Source organism: Lynx rufus, unplaced genomic scaffold, assembly GCF_022079265.1.
Source record: "Lynx rufus isolate CCGP_SWC_20201006 ecotype Redwood Valley unplaced genomic scaffold, mLynRuf1.p SCAF_9, whole genome shotgun sequence".
Lineage (NCBI taxonomy): Eukaryota > Metazoa > Chordata > Mammalia > Carnivora > Felidae > Lynx > Lynx rufus.
This window is the reverse complement of record NW_025814897.1, coordinates 40,767,796-40,788,378: the sequence shown is the minus strand read 5'-3', so window position 1 is coordinate 40,788,378 and position 20,583 is coordinate 40,767,796. Positions and strand designations below refer to the sequence as shown.

At 43.7% G+C, this 20,583-nt stretch overlaps 1 protein-coding gene across 3 annotated transcripts in view; it reads left to right on the top strand.

Moving 5' to 3' along the window:
* The window catches only part of FAT3 (FAT atypical cadherin 3), a 517,579-nt gene that overhangs the window by 415,759 nt on the left and 81,237 nt on the right, over positions 1–20,583 (top strand). For all 3 annotated transcript variants that reach the window (XM_047071611.1, XM_047071610.1, XM_047071609.1), the window contains 6 exons: positions 676–951; positions 3,440–3,650; positions 8,816–12,889; positions 16,164–16,360; positions 17,195–17,348; positions 19,588–19,821. In XM_047071611.1, coding sequence (XP_046927567.1) covers positions 676–951; positions 3,440–3,650; positions 8,816–12,889; positions 16,164–16,360; positions 17,195–17,348; positions 19,588–19,821 — 5,146 coding nt within the window. The remainder of the gene's footprint in view (positions 1–675; positions 952–3,439; positions 3,651–8,815; positions 12,890–16,163; positions 16,361–17,194; positions 17,349–19,587; positions 19,822–20,583) is intronic.

The following is a 20,583-nucleotide window of genomic DNA, read 5'->3' as shown; positions in this document are numbered from 1 at the left end:
CTATAAATATGTGAGGGTTCATGAATCTATGACCTAGCTCTTTTATTGCTGTTTCTTACTTATGTCTGCCTGAAATGTTTTATAATGAAATGCCTGACAAAAGAAAACAACCCGGGGATTCCTGTTTCAGCTGCCATCCGTGCCGTGTTCTTCGCGAGACCCCTCCCATCTGAAGGAGAGCCACTGTGTGGGGCCCCTGCAGCTGAGGAGTTCTGACTGCTCTGAGGATGCCGCATCTGTGTCCATGCCTCCCCTTCTTCTGCCTCTTTGTTACTCTCCCCACCCTGTCACTGCTTCCACTGCACCTCCACCCGGAGGAGCTCATAACAGAACTTAAGACAACAGGAACTTAACAAACTAAGGTCACCTTGTGATCTCTTACATTGTGCCTCAAATAGGCCTGTGGAATTATCACCCCCAGGGGGCTGTCTCAGCTGTTCAATTAATAGTGAGAATATTGATTAGCTCATAGTTTATGTTCCTGCTAATGTGAACCACTGGTTTATTGTCAACCTCTAATTACAGAGTGTTTTCATATGAGATCTTCCTACATATTGAGAGAGCTGCTAGAAGCTGGGCTCCAAGGACACGGAGGGAGGGGGGTGGGAGGGGGCCTCTTTATTAGCAATGAGTGAATTGGCATTAGTCATCACTCCTGTCTTCTTTTAACTATAGGTATTTATCAAAGTGCTGGATAATAATGATAATGGCCCAGAATTCTCTCAGCCGAATTACGATGTGACAATTTCCGAGGACGTGCTTCCAGATACAGAGATACTGCAGATTGAAGCCACCGATAGAGACGAGAAACACAAGCTGAGCTACACTGTCCACAGCAGCATCGACTCTGTCAGTATGAGAAAATTCCGGATTGACCCCAGCACCGGTGTGCTCTACACGGCCGAGAGGCTGGACCATGAGGCCCAGGACAAGCACATCCTCAACATAATGGTAGGACCAAACTGCTGATTTGCTCTCCTAACAGAGTCGTTGACCGTTCAAGACACATTCCTTGGTCTTCAGGAGTACAGGGCCCTTACGTTTTGTAAGTAGTAGTACATTTGGTCTTTTCACAGCAAGGCTGCATTCCTTTTTTGCTTTTTTTTTTTTTTTTTTCAGTGAGGAATTGGCTATTGTTACCGAGTGACTCGATACTTTTGCCAAACTGAAATATTAGATGAGTTCTTCAGACAGTGGCTTCCCAGGAAATGCTGCTGACAGGCTGACTTGGGAAGGAAGGAACAGGCCATGTTTCTGTAAATCTCCCAGACTATGATGTTGGTTTGCATCCAGAAGATTTTTGTGGAAAAATTTAACGGAAGTTCCTTGAGAAGTTAATCCAAGGGTGATCATTTACTCACCCTGTGCAGTGCTCAGTCCTGGGAGGCATGTAGGGAACTGAGTCATTACCTACTGCACAGGCATTGGACCAGTGAATACTGGCACCCGAGAGAGATCTCAAAACACTCCGAAGCCTGCAGAGAGTGTTAGTTAGGTCTGAGGTGGGGTTCATGGGGCCTCCGAATTATGTGGATGGAAGTTGCTTCAATTTTAAAGTGGAGTTGCTTGAGTTCACATAAGTGGGAAGTAGAGATGAAGAGAAACGTCCTTGATTAGCTTATGGCCTAAAATCTGTCCCTTTGACCACCCAAGTGCCTGTGGGCCATTGCATTGCACAGCTACTGCCTAACAGACCCCCTGAGTTCCTTAAGACCAGTAGGAAGACACAGACTAAATTTTGTGTACTGACTGGCTTTCAAACACACTAAGACGCTACCAGTGTCCTAGCAGCTGAAGGTGATGTTCCTCTGAGTGCTACTCTTCCTTCCCAAGTCTGGAAACCCTCTTGGGCAAGAGGAAGCTGGAATGCCATGCCCTTGGCTGTGGTTTCCAGCTGTGACACCAGGGGCGGAAGAAGAGGGACTCATAGAGACCATCAGATCCACCCTCATTCATTCAACAGATATTTCTCCAGCACCTACTGTGTACCAAGCCCTGCTCTAGGCACTGAGGATACAAGAGACACATTCCACTGGATGTTCCACTGGAACAGACCTAGATTCCAATAATCTTCATATACAGAGCTCAGCTCTGTCCTTGGGTGTAGGGGGCCGGTCTACAGGCAGGAAAATTGAGCACATTCACTGGGGTGCTTCTGCATGTGTTTTACTCAGGGGCAGAAACCTCACGCCAACGACTAACTCCATTCTCACTAGTCAAGTCATTTCTGTTCATTCTTTCCTTAACAAACTCAAAATTCAGTTTGGTCACCCTGTATCATTTATCATTTCTGTAATTGATTATTTAGAGCAAACATGTCCTTTGTGCTGCCTTTCTCCCAGCAAAGCCATTTTAAGTCATTTTGCTCGTTCCTTCTAGGTACTATTTCTGAAAAGCCCTTTCCCTTTGATGGCTCTCCTCGGTCTATTTTCTAATTTCTTCACATCCCTCTGAAGTTATGGAGTCTATAATTGAACAAATGGAAGGCACACATTTGATTAGTGCTACAGCAAATTATAGCAAAATCATGTGGTTAGGGCTAAAGAATTGATTATTTGCAAGCTCCTGGCATAGGCAAAGCAGGGGAAACTTTCAAGCGGTCAGGCAAGTTTCCTTGGTGAAGTCACAAGGGGGGGGGGGTCTCACATTTTAGGAGGATTTGGTTCATCTTCCTGGGAATCAGGGCTCCCCCTCGGTCTTGGGCCTTGGCATTGGTTGGCTCTTGCCTGAAATATGTGGTGGCCCACGCCCTCCTTTTACCACTCGTACTTGCTTTTGTTAACCTCTTCCAAGAAGCTGAATGCCACCTTAACTTCTTCTTACTCCTCACTCCCATTCTGGCACTTACCACCAGGCCTTACACCTGCTTACTGATTTCTATGATCCTGTTAGCTTCTTGAGGGCAAGGACCAAATCTGAATCGCTGCTGAAGTCAGGAGAGAGTGAAGCCAGGACTTGACAGATAATAGGTGACAATAAATGTTTGTTGAATGAATGAATAAATGGCAGTGCCTGCTTTGCATTTGTTAATTCTTTCATTAAACTTTTTTGTTTCCCTCTCAGAAGAGCCCCCGTCCGCCATTCCATTAGCAGCTATATATACACAAATAAGGGGGTAGTGGCGGTGGGAGGTGGTGCAGAGAAAAGTGCTGTGTCGGTGATGCCCAGGCATCAGCTCCACACACACACAGACTGAGGATGGACCGTAGGTCAGTCAGAATGCTGAGTGATAAAATGGATGGGGCCCTTACTCTCAATTTGTTCACGGTTAGTGTCCTCACTTGATATACCATCATTTACTGAGCACCTACTGTGTGCCCGGGATTGCATCAAGCACTTGGTGTGAGTTACCTCCTTTGGTATTTACCACAGATATAGCCATGTGACTTCCTTGCAATTTAAGATTTTAGTCCTGCTGCTTCTTGTATTTTGCCTGAAGGTCAGAGATCAGGAGTTTCCTTATCGAAGAAACTTGGCCCGAGTCATTGTGAATGTGGAAGATGCTAATGATCACAGTCCTTATTTTACCAACCCACTGTATGAAGCATCTGTATTTGAATCGGCTGCTCTGGGATCAGCTGTTCTGCAGGTGACGGCTCTGGACAAAGACAAAGGGGAAAATGCAGAACTCATATATACCATAGAAGCAGGTGAGAGCTGTTGCACAGATTGTAACATAATGCATGGCATTTGCCCCTCCGTAGTGTTGATCACCATGTGAAATTCACATCGTTACCACTGGAATGTCTCCCAAAGAATTTCTTGGCCAAGCAACTGCCCGATTCGCGTGATGATGCTGTATAGAGTTCTTGGCATTCCTGTAATATGTTTTCCATCACTGACAGTGAGGAGAGAGTTCCCTCTTATTGTGTTATTCTCGGATTTTTCTGGAATGAAAGGGAGAGAAGAAATGGGTGGTGAACTCAGTGACTTTCACTGATGGGTCGACAAGCCATGGCCTTGGACTAAAATAACCAAAGCCTTCCACCTTTTGAGGGCTGCCAGGCTGTCCTATGAATTGGATCCCCAAGTCTTTGTTTACTTGTCAGTGGGCAAGCGGTGGGCTTCAAAAATACCTACACCCCCACTGTTTGCAAAAATTAACTTCACCCGAGGGGAATCAGAGTAGCACAGTAGGTCGTAGGCACTGAAATGTCTACTTAACTGGACAGATAAATAAATACAGGCTCAAATTTTGTGAAATTTGAGATTTTTAACGTTTTTTAAAGTTTCTTTATTTATTTATTTTGAGAGAGAGAGAGAGAGAGCGCATGCGAGGGAGCAGGGGTGCAGAGAGAGTGAGAATCCCAAGCAGGCTTCGCTCTGTCAATGCAGAACCCAACACGGGGCTTGATCTCACGAACTGTGAAATCATGACCTGAGCTGAAATCAAGAGTTGGATGCTTAACCGGTTCAGCTACCTAGGCGCCCCTTAAATTTGAGATTTTTAAAGTTAATTTGACCATCTATAAGGCAAGACCATAGTTCACTGATGGTTTGAAGACAGAGAAAGGAAGAAAACACTTCTGACAGAGGAGAGGAGAATCCAAGCAAGGGATAGGACTATGAGCCTAAAAATTACAAATATCTCTTACCTGTTCTATTTTCCTTTCCCCTCTTCTGTCGTTCTTTGAATATTCAAGCCACATATTTCCAAAATGTTCTACAACATTATGTCTGTCGTGCATAAAAGCCAAATGCTGTCTCTTTTTATGCCAGCACTGGAAAAGCTTCTTTCCCGTGATTTAAATGTGGAGCATTTTTGTGAGTGGTTGAATTAAAATATGAATGCTAGGACGACAGTTTGGGGCTAAAAAATATTAGAAAAAGAAAAGCCAACAGTCTTCTTTTTTTAAAAAAGCCACTGCATCCAATGCTAATCTAAAACGGTTTCCTGTATTAGGCACCCACATTTTATAGGAATCTAAGCTAAGCTCTATACAAAAAAAATAATAAAATGAAGAAATAAAATACACTGGTTCACAACTCCAGGTGCCCCAAGCAACTTCACCAATAGTTTTTCTAGATTTTTATGGAATTTTCTGCTAACGTAAAGCCTGACCAGCACTTTTCTTTTAGATGCTATGTTGCATCTGTTGTTTACCCCAAGAACGTTTAATTATTTGATTATATAATCTTTGTTCTTCTAGTTCCACAAATAATATAGGGCAACTTCTTTTTAAAGACACAAATATTTAAATAACGTCACAGAAAGTGTCGCCTGATCCAACAACTCTTTAGAGTCTTTCTACGGTTTTTTTTTTCCTAATCTTATATATAGCTTCCTTTCCCCGGTATTCATCCATGCATTATGCATCGTTTCATATCATTGTGATCATTTAGGTATGGAGTCCTACTTCTGTTTTTTTTACTTAACATTTTCTAAGTGTCGTCTATGGTGTCTACTTGCTTTTTGTATTTGTCATTAAGGCTACTACTTATACTGTCTTAGAGAGGCAGATAATTTCTAAACCAAGAGTCATTTCCCATCTGGCTGACAAGACTGCTTTCCTTATCTTTCATCAGCCACACGCTACAGCCTGGTGCTGTGCATAGACAAGGGATTCCGTCATTCCTATAACAGTAGGTTAAAAATAGAGAAGTTATTTCCTTAAAACATCTTTTATAGAGAAAAGTTGAATTTTCCAAAAACCCATAGGAATGATTGGTATCTCAAAAAAATGGAATCTCAAACAATGACCCCCGATTGTATGTGTAAGAAGCTGATGAGGATTTCAGTGTGTGCACAGTTAAGTCACAAGTGGTGATGGGGCTCCTTCATGGACAGACAGACCTCACTAGCCCCTGACTGCTCCCGACCAAGCCAGTCCCTTCCCAGATCATGCTAGGAAAGAGGGAAAACCCAGATGCTTCCAACATTTTGAAGCAAACGACAAAGTGGTTATGGGAAGAGGACATTTTCCTTAAGTTCTCTTACAGACCTTAGATGAGCAAGATTTTACTCTGGTTACTGGTGGGCCATAAACTTCCGATCCCCTGTCTGGCTTCTAAAATAACTACTGAAGCTTTTATTTTGACCCAAAGGACTGAGGTGGACTTTCAGCGCAGAACTTCTTTTAATTTTTTTTTTAATATTTATTTATTTTTGAGACAGAGAGAGACAGAGCATGAATGGGGGAGGGGCAGAGAGAGAGGGAGACACAGAATCAGAAGTAGGCTCCAGGCTCTGAGCCATCAGCCCAGAGCCTGACGCGGGGCTCGAACTCACGAACTGTGAGATCGTGACCTGAGCTGAAGTCAGACGCTCAACCGACTGAGCCACCCAGGCGCCCCAAGCGCAGAACTTCTAATTTAGCTCACGTTTCTATTTGGTGCAACAGTGGCTCATGGGTGGGCTTCGAAACAGGAGAGACAAAGACTAAGAATTGAGTTGTGATAGGGGCATATTGGATCCCAAGACGCATACAGATAGAGAATTAAAAATCTTTTGTAGCTCTACCTGTCCATCCAATCATTTAATACATATTTATTGAACACCTTCTTTGTGCCATGACTGTGCTATATGCCAGATAAATAATGTAAGTAAGATAAGTTCAGCTTTTGCTCACTTGCCAGAAGTCTACAAGAAACTAACTATAGATTCCAAGAAAACAAGCAGAGGTTAGTTTCCAAGGATTCGAGGATACCAGGAGAGAATAAGCAGGAAGTGGATTCTAAGAAAATGGGCAGGCAGTATGTTAAAGAGGGTAAGAGACCGAGAGCCCACTTTGGACATGATCAATGAGCACAGCATCCAGGCAGCTGTGACAGGCAGGTCAGTAGCCCTGGGACAGCAGGGCTGTGAAGTTCTACTAGAGACCAGAAGCTAGCTCCCCATCATCCCTGCCATATATCTTTCTGGGCATGAAGGAATGTGCTGGGCCTACAGCGAGGGAGGACTTAGCTGGAGACTCCACAGAGGGAGTCCACAATCAAGGAGCACAGAGACATTTGGCTCTGTTGCATTCGTCATTTGGGGCTGAGTGTTGGTGACCATTATCTCTACAACCTCTACATCTTCCTCCTCTGAGATGCTGAAGCAAAATGATTCCCGCCTCCTTGCGAGGGTCTATGAATCAAGTGTTGGACTCACGCTCAGTGCCACTATTTACTGAACGTTTGCAAGCCTGCTCATGAGATCCTTGAACTTCATGCCGTCCTCACAAAGTGCTCATGTAGAGGTGACAAGGAAAAAAATCATGCTGACACCAAAGATGACATTGTTCAATACTCACATTTGGGGGGCTGGCATCAAATCCTTTACCTCTTTATTAAATTTCTTCTTTAAAAATAAGCAGTTTTTTTATGAACATTACTGTTTTATTCTCAGACACAGAGAAGTTGATTGAATAAGTATGTAGTAAGAAGTATGTATACCACTGTATTTGCTGCATATTTCAGGAGACACATGTAAGTGCCTCCCAATGCAGGAGTCTGTCTTAATAATAATGACATTGAAGCTGTCTCTATGCCTGCCATCCTTCAGTACTTCAAACAGAAAGAAAAATCCAGGTATAACTGAATAACCATGATTTTTAACTTTGTTCTTAAAGAATCTAGACACGCACGCCTATGTGTTCTTTGAGAAGTATCAGAAAGCCTGATGAGAGAAACAAAAAGCAACTTGGTGAAAGATTCTTTTTTTTGTTAATTTTTTTTAATGTTTATTTATTTGTGAGAGAGAGAGCACACGCGGGTGAGGGGCAGAAAGAGAGGGAGACAGGATCCAAAGCGTGCTCTGCACTGACAACAGAGAACCCAACACAGGGCTCAGGCTCACGAACCGTGAGATCATGACCTGAGCCAAAGCCGGACATTCAACCGACTGAACCACCCAGGCGCCCCTGAAGGATTCTGCTTCACACTGTCCACTGCTTTTCAGCCAGCCTCTTGACATCCTTCAGTCTTGCGTTCCCCATTCTTTACTCCTCTCTTATCCTCATCCTCGGCAACCTCAGATTTCACACCACTCAATGTTTCAGAGGCAGGGCTCTCAACTTCTGGAGTGTCGTGGGTCGCAGCCTTCCCACTCCAGACACATCAAAGTGGGGTACCAGTTTCTCAGTTTCAGATGGGTGATGCCTCAGGTTTTCGGTTTTAATGCTGGTGCAGGTGATCAGCAGTTTGCTACTCCTCTGGAAGCCTCTCCAGTACTTAGGATGGTTACAGATTGGAGGGACTGCCTTAAAATTTATGTCTAGTTTTAAGTCTGTGTGTGCATGTGTGTCTTTTGGGGTGTGTGGGAGTGAAGGACAGAAGGGTAGTCAGAAAAAAGTCCTCCCAACTTACAAAGCAAACAGGGACTTAGGAGGAATTCTTCAGGCCTGAACAAAAGACCCCCCCCCCCTCACCAAAGCAGTGTTTGGAGTGAAGTCGGTTTTGATGGGGTGAAACAATGCCAGTTCCATGTAGCAAAGCCTATCTTTGGGATAATCTGCAATCAAATGCCTGTGGTATACTGTTCTGAAACAACTCTCACAACTATCTTTCTCATTACATAGTACACAGAATATGGCACTGGTTTAGGTAAAAATGCCTTTCTCACAGTGGCATTGTACACAGTATTGTGTTGTTGTTGTTAACCTGGATTAAGAAGATACCAACCCGAAATTTACAATTTTACTGAAAAACTTATTTCAGTCGCTTTTGAATTCCCCTAAAAGCAAAGTCTTTCATTCTATCTCAGAATGAGATGGAATGGATAGAAATAATTGCTTTCCCCTTGCCATGTTGCAGTAAAGTAGACTGTAGATGAAGAACTAATCTTCAAAACATGACGTGTAACCCATTTCCCCCATTGATTTCTATATTGCAGGGAACACTGGGAACACATTTAAGATTGAACCAGTCCTGGGCATCATCACCGTTTCCAAAGAACCAGACATGACAACGACGGGTCAGTTTGTACTGTCGGTCAAAGTCACGGATCAGGGTTCCCCACCAATGTCTGCCACTGCAATTGTGCGCATTTCCGTTACCATGTCTGATAATTCTCACCCCAAGTTCACTCACAAAGACTACCAAGCAGAAGTAAATGAAAATGTTGATATTGGAACGTCAGTCATTTTAATCTCTGCCATCAGTCAGTCTACCCTCATTTATGAAGTCAAAGATGGAAACATCGATGGGATCTTTACCATAAATCCGTATTCTGGAGTCATCACCACCCGGAAGGCACTGGATTACGAGTGTACTTCCTCTTATCAGCTCATCATTCAGGCCACTAACATGGCAGGAATGGCTTCCAATGCCACAGTCAATATTCAGATTGTTGATGAAAATGATAATGCCCCAGTGTTTCTCTTTTCTCAATATTCAGGCAGCCTAAGTGAGGCTGCCCCAGTCAATAGCATCGTCAGGAGCTTGGATAACAGCCCACTGGTGATTCGAGCCACCGATGCTGACAGCAACCGGAATGCTCTGCTGGTATATCAAATTGTGGAGTCCACGGCCAAGAAGTTCTTCACAGTGGATTCCAGTACAGGTGCAATCAGAACAATTGCCAACCTGGACCATGAAACTATTGCCCATTTCCATTTTCATGTGCATGTGAGAGACAGTGGCAGCCCCCAGCTGACTGCAGAGAGTCCTGTTGAAGTCAACATAGAGGTGACAGATGTGAACGATAACCCGCCTATTTTTACTCAGGCTGTGTTTGAGACCATCTTACTTCTGCCCACCTATGTTGGAGTAGAGGTTCTGAAAGTTAGTGCCACAGATCCTGACTCCGAGGTGCCCCCTGAACTGACATATAGCCTAATGGAAGGCAGCTTGGATCATTTTCTAATTGACTCCAACAGTGGAGTACTCACCATAAAAAACAACAACCTCTCCAAAGATCACTACATGTTGATAGTTAAAGTATCTGATGGAAAGTTCTACAGTACGGCCGTGGTCACCATCTTGGTTAAAGAAGCCATGGATAGTGGCCTCCACTTTACACAAAGCTTTTACTCGACCTCGATCTCAGAGAACAACACTAACATAACCAAAGTTGCTATTGTCAATGCCATTGGAAATCGCCTTAATGAGCCCTTAAAATATAGCATCCTAAACCCAGGAAATAAGTTCAAGATAAAATCTACCTCAGGGGTCATTCAGACCACCGGAGTCCCCTTTGACCGTGAAGAACAAGAGTTATATGAGCTGGTGGTGGAAGCCAGCCGCGAGCTAGACCATCTGCGTGTGGCTAGAGTGGTGGTGAGGGTTAACATTGAAGACATAAATGATAATTCCCCAGTCTTTGTGGGTCTCCCTTACTATGCTGCTGTGCAAGTTGATGCTGAGCCTGGGACTCTGATTTACCAGGTGACAGCCATTGACAAAGATAAAGGTGCAAATGGAGAAGTGACCTATGTCCTACAGGATGACTATGGCCACTTTGAGATCAACCCTAATTCAGGGAATGTTATTTTAAAAGAAGCATTCAACTCTGACTTGTCTAACATTGAGTATGGAGTCACCATCCTAGCCAAAGATGGTGGAAAACCCTCTTTATCCACATCTGTGGAACTTCCCATCACGATCGTCAACAAAGCAATGCCTGTGTTTGATAAGCCCTTTTATACAGCATCGATCAACGAAGACATCAGAATGGATACCCCCATTCTAAGCATCAATGCCACCAGTCCAGAAGGCCAAGGCATCATATATATCATTATTGATGGGGATCTTTACAAACAGTTTAACATTGACTTTGACACCGGGGTCCTGAAAGTTGTTAGTCCTTTGGATTATGAAATTACATCTGTTTACAGGTTGACGGTAAGAGCCAGTGATGCCCTTACTGGTGCCAGGGCTGAAGTCACCGTTGACTTGCTGGTTAATGATGTAAATGACAACCCCCCTATTTTCGATCAACCCACATATAACACAACATTATCAGAAGCATCTCTCATTGGAACACCTGTTTTGCAAGTTGTCTCTACTGATGCAGACTCGGAAAATAATAAATTGGTACATTATCAGATTGTCCAGGACACTTACAACAGCACAGATTATTTTCACATAGACAGCGCAAGTGGCTTAATCCTGACAGCACGGATGCTGGACCACGAGTTAGTGCAACACTGCACTTTGAAAGTCAGAGCAACAGATAATGGCTTCCCATCACTGAGCAGTGAGGTCCTGGTTCATATCTATATCTCAGACATAAATGACAACCCTCCCGTTTTTAATCAGCTCATTTATGAATCATATGTGAGTGAATTAGCCCCCCGGGGCCATTTTGTAACCTGTGTTCAAGCCTCTGATGCAGACAGCTCTGATTTTGACCGCTTGGAGTATAGCATTTTATCTGGGAATGACCGGACGAGCTTTCTGATGGATGGCAAGAGTGGCGTCATCACACTGTCCAACCACCGGAAACAGAGAATGGAGCCTCTGTACAGTCTCAACGTGTCAGTGTCTGATGGGTTGTTCACTAGCACTGCACAGGTGCATATCAGGGTACTTGGGGCTAACCTGTACAGCCCTGCCTTTTCCCAAAGCACCTACGTAGCTGAAGTGAGAGAGAACGCAGCCGCTGGGACAAAGGTAATTCATGTTCGAGCTACAGATGGGGATCCAGGGACATATGGACAGATCACTTATGCCATCATCAATGACTTTGCTAAGGATCGATTCCTCATAGACAGCAATGGACAAGTCATCACAACAGAAAGGCTTGACCGGGAGAACCCTCTGGAAGGAGACATTAGTATTTTTTTGAGGGCCCTTGATGGTGGAGGGAGAACGACTTTTTGCACTGTGAGAGTGATTGTTGTGGATGAAAATGACAACGCTCCCCAGTTCATGACAGTGGAGTACAGAGCCAGCGTCAGGGCAGACGTGGGAAGGGGCCATTTGGTCACTCAGGTTCAAGCCATGGATCCAGATGACGGTGCTAATTCACGGATTACCTACTCTCTATATAGTGAGGCCTCAGTGTCGGTGGCTGACCTCCTAGAAATCGATCCTGACAATGGCTGGATGGTCACTAAGGGCAATTTTAACCAGCTGAAAAACACAGTGCTGTCATTCTTTGTCAAAGCAGTAGATGGGGGCATTCCAGTAAAGCACTCCCTCATTCCTGTCTATATCCACGTCCTGCCCCCTGAAACATTCTTGCCTTCATTCACCCAGTCTCAATATTCTTTTACTGTTTCAGAAGATACAGCCATTGGGAGCACGGTGGACACGCTGCGAATTTTGCCCAGTCACAGTGTCAGATTCAGCACAGTTAATGGGGAACGGCCAGAAAATAACAAAGGGGGTGTCTTTGTCATAGAGCAGGAAACAGGCACAATCAAGCTTGACAAACGCCTTGATCATGAAGTCAGCCCAGCGTTCCACTTTAAGGTAGCAGCCACCATACCCCTGGACAAGGTAGACATTGTGTTTACTGTAGATGTAGATATCAAGGTGCTGGATTTGAATGACAACAAACCAGTCTTTGAAACTTCCAGCTACGAGACGATCATAATGGAAGGGATGCCTGTCGGCACCAAACTCACACAGGTGAGAGCCATCGACATGGATTGGGGAGCCAATGGGCAGGTCACTTACTCCCTGCACTCGGATTCCCAGCCTGAAAAGGTAATGGAAGCCTTCAATATTGACAGCAACACAGGCTGGATCAGTACCTTGAAGGACCTGGATCACGAGACAGATCCCGCCTTCACCTTCTCTGTGGTGGCCTCCGACCTGGGAGAGGCCTTCTCTCTTTCATCCACGGCTTTGGTCTCTGTCAGGGTGACGGATATAAATGACAACGCACCAGTCTTTGCCCACGAGGTGTACCGAGGGAATGTGAAGGAGAGCGACCCTCCTGGAGAGGTGGTAGCCGTGCTCAGCACATGGGACAGAGACACTTCCGACATTAATCGCCAAGTGAGCTACCATATTACAGGTAAGTCAGCCACCTTGGCTTTCACTGGGTGCTCTGCTTTCTAAAGAAAGGTAGGAAGAGGCAGAGGATAAGAGTAGGAGAGAAGAAGGAAGATGACGAGGGGGTTGAGAGTAATAAAACCTTTCTGGGGCTGAGTGAAAGATCTCCAAGTAGACTGTTTTTCAGTTTTTGGTTGTTGCTGACTCAGCCCTAGCTTGGAGTTCATTGGTTGGCCTATGACGGATTACCCAGATTACCCAGTCTTTGCATCCCCTTTTATCATTTAAAAAGGAGTCCAGCCAACTATCTCAGTTAAAAAATGAAAATTACAGCTTTTTTGGGGAGACGGGAAATGTATTTTAACTAAATTCCTACTTTTTGTATTGGTAAGGAAAATAAATCCCAGTAAGCTTCATTTATTTTTTTTTAATATGAAATTTATTGTCAAATTGGTCCAGTAAGCTTCATTTACAAGTTCCTCCTGGTAGTGAAAACTCCTACGCACGCACACGTACCCACCTATACAAATTAAAGGGCACGGTTTGACCTTTTGCTAAAAATCTTAAGTCGTGATTCCGTAAATCAAAGAGTGTTTCTCCAGAGAACTCCATTTTCTCAGATCTCTGGTTTGTCTTTCCAAATAGTAAGCAGCAGGTCGGTGGAAACGCCAAGGTAGACAAATGAGGTCACCCAGAGTGGACAAAAAATGTCACCATTGCTCTGAGGGGCAGAGGATTTCATGTCGGTGTCACTGATCAGGGGTAGCTTTATGGGGGGGTGACTGGCTTTAGACTGAAAATGGGAAGGTTGGTGGTATAAGAAGTGTCTTCCTAAAAACTATGTAAGGGTTTTAAAGCTAATATTTTGATGTTGTGACATTCAAAGGCAGAACATAAGCAAAGTGCCAAAAGATGTTAAAGAATCCATCAATACTTGCAGTCAGGTGGCTTCCCTTTAGAAAAACTACATTATTCAAAGTGAAAAATGAATTAATTAGAATGCCCTCAGGACACAGAATCTGCTTAAGTACGTTACTGGGAAAGTTAATTAATCACTGCAGAATAAGATCCACAGGAGAGCATATGTGTCAATGCCTGGGATTGCCACTCTTCTCCATCACTCCTCTCCTTTTTCTTTATAGAGCTGTTTTCTTGATGGTGTTTTCTGTTTAAACTATTTATGCATTCGTGCTTTATCTGATACCTTCCTTTTTTTTTTTTTCATTAAAATGTACATTTCTGCTGAAAAGACATGAGCAATAGTGGTAAGGAAAGAAAAGTTGAGTAAAGCATCACTTAGGTTTATTTGCATTCAGTTGCAGACAAAAAGCTTCTTAGGCATTCTGAGGGCTACTTTTCTATTGGGAAGAATTGCTCAATTTTCAGCTTTAATTATTTATACTTTGTCTCTGGATTGTCAGTGGATGATTTAAAGGGACCATCCCATCAACTTTACCGAAGTAATGAGAACAGAGTAGCTTAAAGCTACTGTTACGATTAGCAGTGCCAACCACCAACTGATTTTAATTAGGTTTAACTTTTGCTCTTGATGTAACACAACTTGGCTGCGCTGCCGCAGATTAACAAAGGACCATTAATCATTTTATTTAACAAAAGATGTGGGCCCGCACTGAAAGCATTTAATGGAGAGGTGAAATTTGTGCATGCTAAAATAATATTCAATGGAAGCATAATTGAATCGTAGCCAGTGGCAGAGGAAAGTGATATCCCAGGGAGGACCCTGAGCCTCAGCAGAAACAGGTTTCTCCACCTCAACGCGACTGACATTTGGGGCTGGAGAAGTCTCGTCTCGGCTGTAGGTGGCCGTGCTGTGCATTGTAGGATGACAGGCAGCATCTCTGGCCTCCACCCAGGAGATTGCAGCAGCACCACCACCACCCTCAACGTGACATTCAAAAATATCTCTCGACACTGACAAATGTCCTGGTGTGGGCGTGGTACACAGCCACTCCCGGCAGAAAACCACTGTCCTTGGGGAATGTGTGGCCCTCACAATTTCTGTGCCTTCTGTTCCCAATATGGTCCATTTATCCCAGGCTTGTCCCCCACCGCCGAGGCCCCCGGACTGACCCCTCCCCATACCTTGAAAGTGCGTGTCCGGCACTAACATTCCCCTACTTCCCCCTCAGTCCCTCTGGCAGGACCACAGTCTTTGCCCTCCACTCTTTTAAAGATTCACTTCTTCAACAGACCAGCAGCCAGTACGCAGTATGCTCTCCTTAAATAAGGAGATGGGTGTACCGTCGGTCTTCCCCACTGGGACCTGAGCTCCCCTGTGGGGGCAGGGGTTTCTGCCAGTTTTGTCTGCGGCTGTGGCCCCACTGCCCGGAACAGTGCCTGGCCCAGAGCGAGCAACAGATACTTATAGAATGCCTGAACCAACAAAACGGTGATGATCTAACCGGATTCCGGGCTTCTTGCCAGTTGTCTTGTCCAGTCTTCCTCCATGTTTGAAAGTGACAGTGTTTCCCTCGTCAGGACTAGAAGGTCAAGGCAGTTTTCTTCTCTCCTCCTCTTCCTGTCTCCTCCAAAATGCTTTTGTCTCCGTGTAATTTAATGATGTGGGAAAGCAATATTGCCGGGCCACTGTCGATGGCTTCGGCCTCATAAAAACTGTTCCCCCTCATCTCTTCTCCTTTCCTTCCGCTATCCCCAGCTTCACTCTGATAAATTCGACCTAATTGCAGTGCTTATCTTTGAACTGCTCCTGAAATGACCCCTCTTAGGGCTACTTAATACTAATGGGTCTTCCTCTGTCACGCCAACTTTTCTTCCCCAAACTCCGGTCCTTGTAAGATGAGCGCAGCTGTATGATGAAGCCTTCATTAAAAGATTCCTTAATAGAACTGACTGCCTCTCCTTGATTGCATAATCAACAGCTAATGAAATTGTCTTGGTAACAAGAGCTATAGTGTACTACATCCTCTCTCGAGACCAAATGGGAAGACAATTGTATCATCCTGAGAAGAGGATTCATTGTTCACAGTTTGAATTTGATTATCCTTCAGGGGGACTAAACAAGAGATCATCCCCAGTTTCTCTAAGTGCATTTTATTCTCTTGGAAAGTTACTGTTTTACATTCCCCACAAGCCAAGCATATAAATATCTGCTTTTGTTGCAGGAGCATCAAAAGGAAGTAACTGTCAATTTTTTTCCAGTTTTGTAAACGATACAGTTGGAGGGGCAGCTGGATGACCCCACACGGGCCTCTCACTGGAGGTGTAGATCAAAGCTCTTCATTGCACATCTTCAAAAAACACTTTTTTCTCTACAGGAGGGAACCCCCGAGGAAGGTTTGCTCTGGGCCTGGTGCAGAGTGAGTGGAAGGTCTATGTGAAAAGACCTTTAGATAGAGAAGAACAAGACATTTACTTCCTCAATATCACTGCTACCGACGGGCTTTTTGTCACACAGGCCATGGTAGAAGTGACTGTCAGTGATGTGAATGACAATAGCCCAGTGTGTGATCAGGTAAGATCTGTGGGTATATCAGATATATTGCTGCTTTTTACTCTGTTTCTCAAAAATTAAATCAAAGCCCATTTCATTATTCTCCTGAAGGCCAGGCTACTTTCTGCTCTTGTCTCCTTAATTAGTGAGCTCTGATTGGATGCAAGAGGGTAGATGGTAGAGTTTAGGATGAAACATTATAAACAAAAAAAGGCATAGGTAGCAACTTCAGGTACCTAATTTTGCCCGACCCAAAAAAAAAACACAAAAAGAAATCATCAGGTTTTTGTTTGTTTTGTTTTGTTTTGTTTTGTTTTGTTTTGTTTTGTTTTGTTTTGTTTTAAGAGAGAGAGAGAGAGCTGGGGAGGGGCAAAAGGAGGAGAGAGAGAATCTTAAGCAGGCTCCATGCCCAGCACAGACCCTGACATGGGTCAGTGGGTTCAGTCTCACCACTGTTAGATCATGACCTGAACTAAAATCAGGTGTCAGATGCTTAACTGACTGAGCCACTCAGGGGCCCCAAATTGTATTAATGCATTTTTTAAATTTTTTTAAATGCTTATTTATTTTTGAGAGAGAGAGAGACAGAGTGTGAACAGGGGAGGAGCAGAGAGAGAGGGAGACACAGAATCCAAAGCAGGCTCCAGGCTCTGAGCTGTCAGCACAGAGCCCGATGCAGGACTTGAACTCACAAACTGCGAGATCATGACCTAAACCAAAGTCGGATGCGTAACCAACTGAGCCACCCAGGCGCCCCAGTATTAATGCATTTTTAAAGAAATCATTTGTAATGCAAAATGTGGCAATTGCCTCACAAATACCAATGATTCAGTTACCTTTCTTTACCTTTGCCAGGTTGCATACACAGCATTATTTCCTGAAGATATTCCATCAAATAAAATCATCCTGAAAGTCCGTGCCAAGGATGCCGATATTGGATCCAATGGAGATATACGATACTCACTCTACGGATCTGGAAACAATGAATTTTTTCTAGATCCAGAAAGTGGTAAGGTGAAGTTTATTTTTTTGGGTAAATGCCATTGTTAATCCATGAGAGAAGTTAAACTCTCATATGGCCTCGTCACTCGTGGGTACTTAGCGTACAAGATCATCGATATGATGCCCTGCTATCTAGGACTCTAAAAAACACTAGCTGCACATGGTGTCTGATGATGGATGCCCTGGAGCGCACAAACTTTCTTTGGCCTACAAGATGTGCCCTGACTTTACCTACATTTGTTAGCATCAAGTAATCAGATGTGTCTATTTGGTTCTTCTGTTTTTCATATCTGTGAGTTAAGGCACCTGCCCTATAAAGAATATAGAGTTACATCACAAATGCAAGTTGCAAACCAGAGAGCAATGCATAGTAAGGAGAGTTTTTTTCTCTCTTGAAGTCCCTTTTGGGTCCCTTCCTGAAGCTTATTAACACACTTTTCTGGTTTTTATTAAATATTCCCACCTAGTTTCTCCAAAGCTATGAGCCCTGAGATTAGTTTATATATTCAGGCAAAATTTATAAGGTCAAAGGTTATGTATGCTAAAGGCAGATGCCCACATTGAAGGCCAGAGCTAACGGAAAAGACATTTTTATGGAGGTGAATTATTTCAGTGTTGTGTACCGGATGGTTCATCCAATGGCAATTTGTAAATAAAGTGTAAAGATTGCATAATTTGCATATTTCCGTGTTGTGTTGGTCCTAATGAATAATGACTAACTATTGAGTCTCCAAAGATAATGGCTCCTCCCTGCCCCTCTCCCGTGTCAGCTGCGTCCTACTAGGAAGCACTTGGCTCCATAGAAATATACGACTTGGCGACATAGGTCTAGCAATTACTTATTCAGTAGCTAACATTCATTGAGTAAGTAGTAGACATAAAAGAACTTTATGGGATATTAGCGGTGGGCTGCAAGAGGAGTAAAACAAGTCATGCCTGAGGGATATTGAACCCAGTAGGGGGAAAATTTTTTTTTTAAATAATAATAAAAGGCAGAATGAAATAAGTGCCCAGAAAGGATATCAGGAAAGTAATATCTGAGCACAGAGGAAAAAGTAGCTAATATTCTGATGAAGGGGAAGAGCCGGTAATTGAACCGAGGCAGGATTCTAGTAGCTGAAGCAGGACACTTCAGGCCCTGGGGTCAACATGAGCAGAGAGCATGGCACATTCGAGGAAGGGCATGTACAACACTGTCACTGGTGAGAAGAGCTATAGGATGGCCTACGAGAAAAGCGGTGGGAGAAGGAACTTTAGGCTGATCATGGAAGGTGTTGAATGCCGAACTGAAAAACCACTGGAAGTTTCTGAGAAGGAGAAGGAAATAGTCCAAGCTGTGTTTGAGAACTGGCTTACAGCAAGGAAGCCATAGAAGGAAAGGCTTTATAAGTATAGATGGCTTGGTCTGAATAATGTCTACTAATTTTATTTAAGAATAATAGTATTTCATGAGTCATGCTTTTCAGCAAATAGCATTTATTCAGGTCTGTCACTGTGCTTGTTGCCATTGTCTATTGAAATTTAAACAACTAACTCTCCACAGCGGCTGATACCTAGCACTGTTTCAGTGGTTAAAATAAAGATATATCTTAGCTCCTGACCTTGCTAAATTCCTGCTGATCCAAACCCCTCAAATATTCCCCCACTGGAACCCTCCCCAAGCAACCATAGGCCCTTCCACAGTCCAGCAAGTCGGGTTTACATTGGCACAATAGGATTCCTTCCAGACCTCTTTTTGCTAAAGCCAGCCTCTGTTTTGATTGTTTTCCTCTAAAAGATGGGGTGAAACAATGTTGGAAGCAGAGAAGACTGCTCTTTCTGGGTCTGTGGATTATTGACATGACTGACTACCAGAGAACTAAGGATACTGTTGTCAATTCTCTATGCTTTTTCTGGAGATATAGCAGAAATCCAGAGACACACATAGCTGATGTCCAGAGCAGGTCTTGAGAGGTTTAAAGAGCTACAGAGCTCTCCAGGTAGCCAAAGGAGGGAAATCCTGATACCAGGAGTTTCGCAGTGGGATTAATTAATTTGAAGGCCATGCAGTTGATTTGTTGTTGTATCCAGAAATTCCATAGGTTTTTCCCTGATGCTTAAAATTGGATTTGCTCTGTTTTTCAAAGTAGGAAGCACTTGAGCCAAATGTCATTGGTCCTTCCCATATTGGGGATTCTTTATATACATGATTCTCTGCTCTTCAAAGAAAAGTGGTTTTTGAAATGTGAGGCCTTTTATTTTCACAGGTGAATTAAAAACATTGGCTCTTTTGGACCGGGAAAGGGTCCCCGTGTACAACCTGATTGCCAGGGCCACTGACGGTGGTGGCAGGTTCTGCCAATCTGACATCCACCTGATCCTGGAGGACGTGAACGATAACCCCCCTGTGTTTTCTTCCGAGCACTACAATGCCTGTGTCTATGAGAACACGGCCACCAAGGCTCTCTTGACCAGAGTTCAAGCCGTGGATCCTGATGTTGGTAAGTCAGTTGCACTGATGCGATGCCTCCTTGTTCATGCTCTTGACATATCTTCAGTGGTTACCTCTTCTTTGGTTTTACCAGCCCACCTTGGTTCCTTACCATGAGAACACATGTGTTAAACCAATGACCACGTGTCAGCTTTTCCACTGATATGCTTTACATGTATGAGAGAACACTACAGGGTGCCTCTCCGGCCCTCCTCTTTCTAGGGTTTCAAAAAGCTATACTCTGAATTTCCTTGCCTTCTAACAAAGAGTTTGGGGCTTGTTTGTTCTTTTTTAACCTTTAGAGTAAAAATAATAGCTTGCTTACTTGCCCATTCCTCCTGAACATAGTTAAAATGCTGTGTTGTGTGGCAGGGAGAATTCATTTCCATTTCTATAAAGAATTGCATCACATGCTTCAGCTGAAATATGACAATCTCGATTTATGGTAGTGCCCCACAGTGCAAAGAACAATTACTAAATGTGCTGCCAGTCCAATGTCAATTTTTTTTAACTGCCATTTTTATAGCCTTTTGGTCACACATATACTGACGTTACTAGGCAGAGTGAGGGTGGTGGAAATAAGACAGAATGCGAACTAAAAGTTGCTGCTGATAAAGTTTGTGTTCAGATCCACTTTGCATAATGAGATGGTGAGTTAGAAAAGCCTGGAGTTAATTGCTAGGTAGTCCTTTCAAGAATGCATAAGTTATTGAGGTGACTGTGTGATGGGATGTACATACAAAAGGGCATATAGACAGCCTCTTGGTTGTGC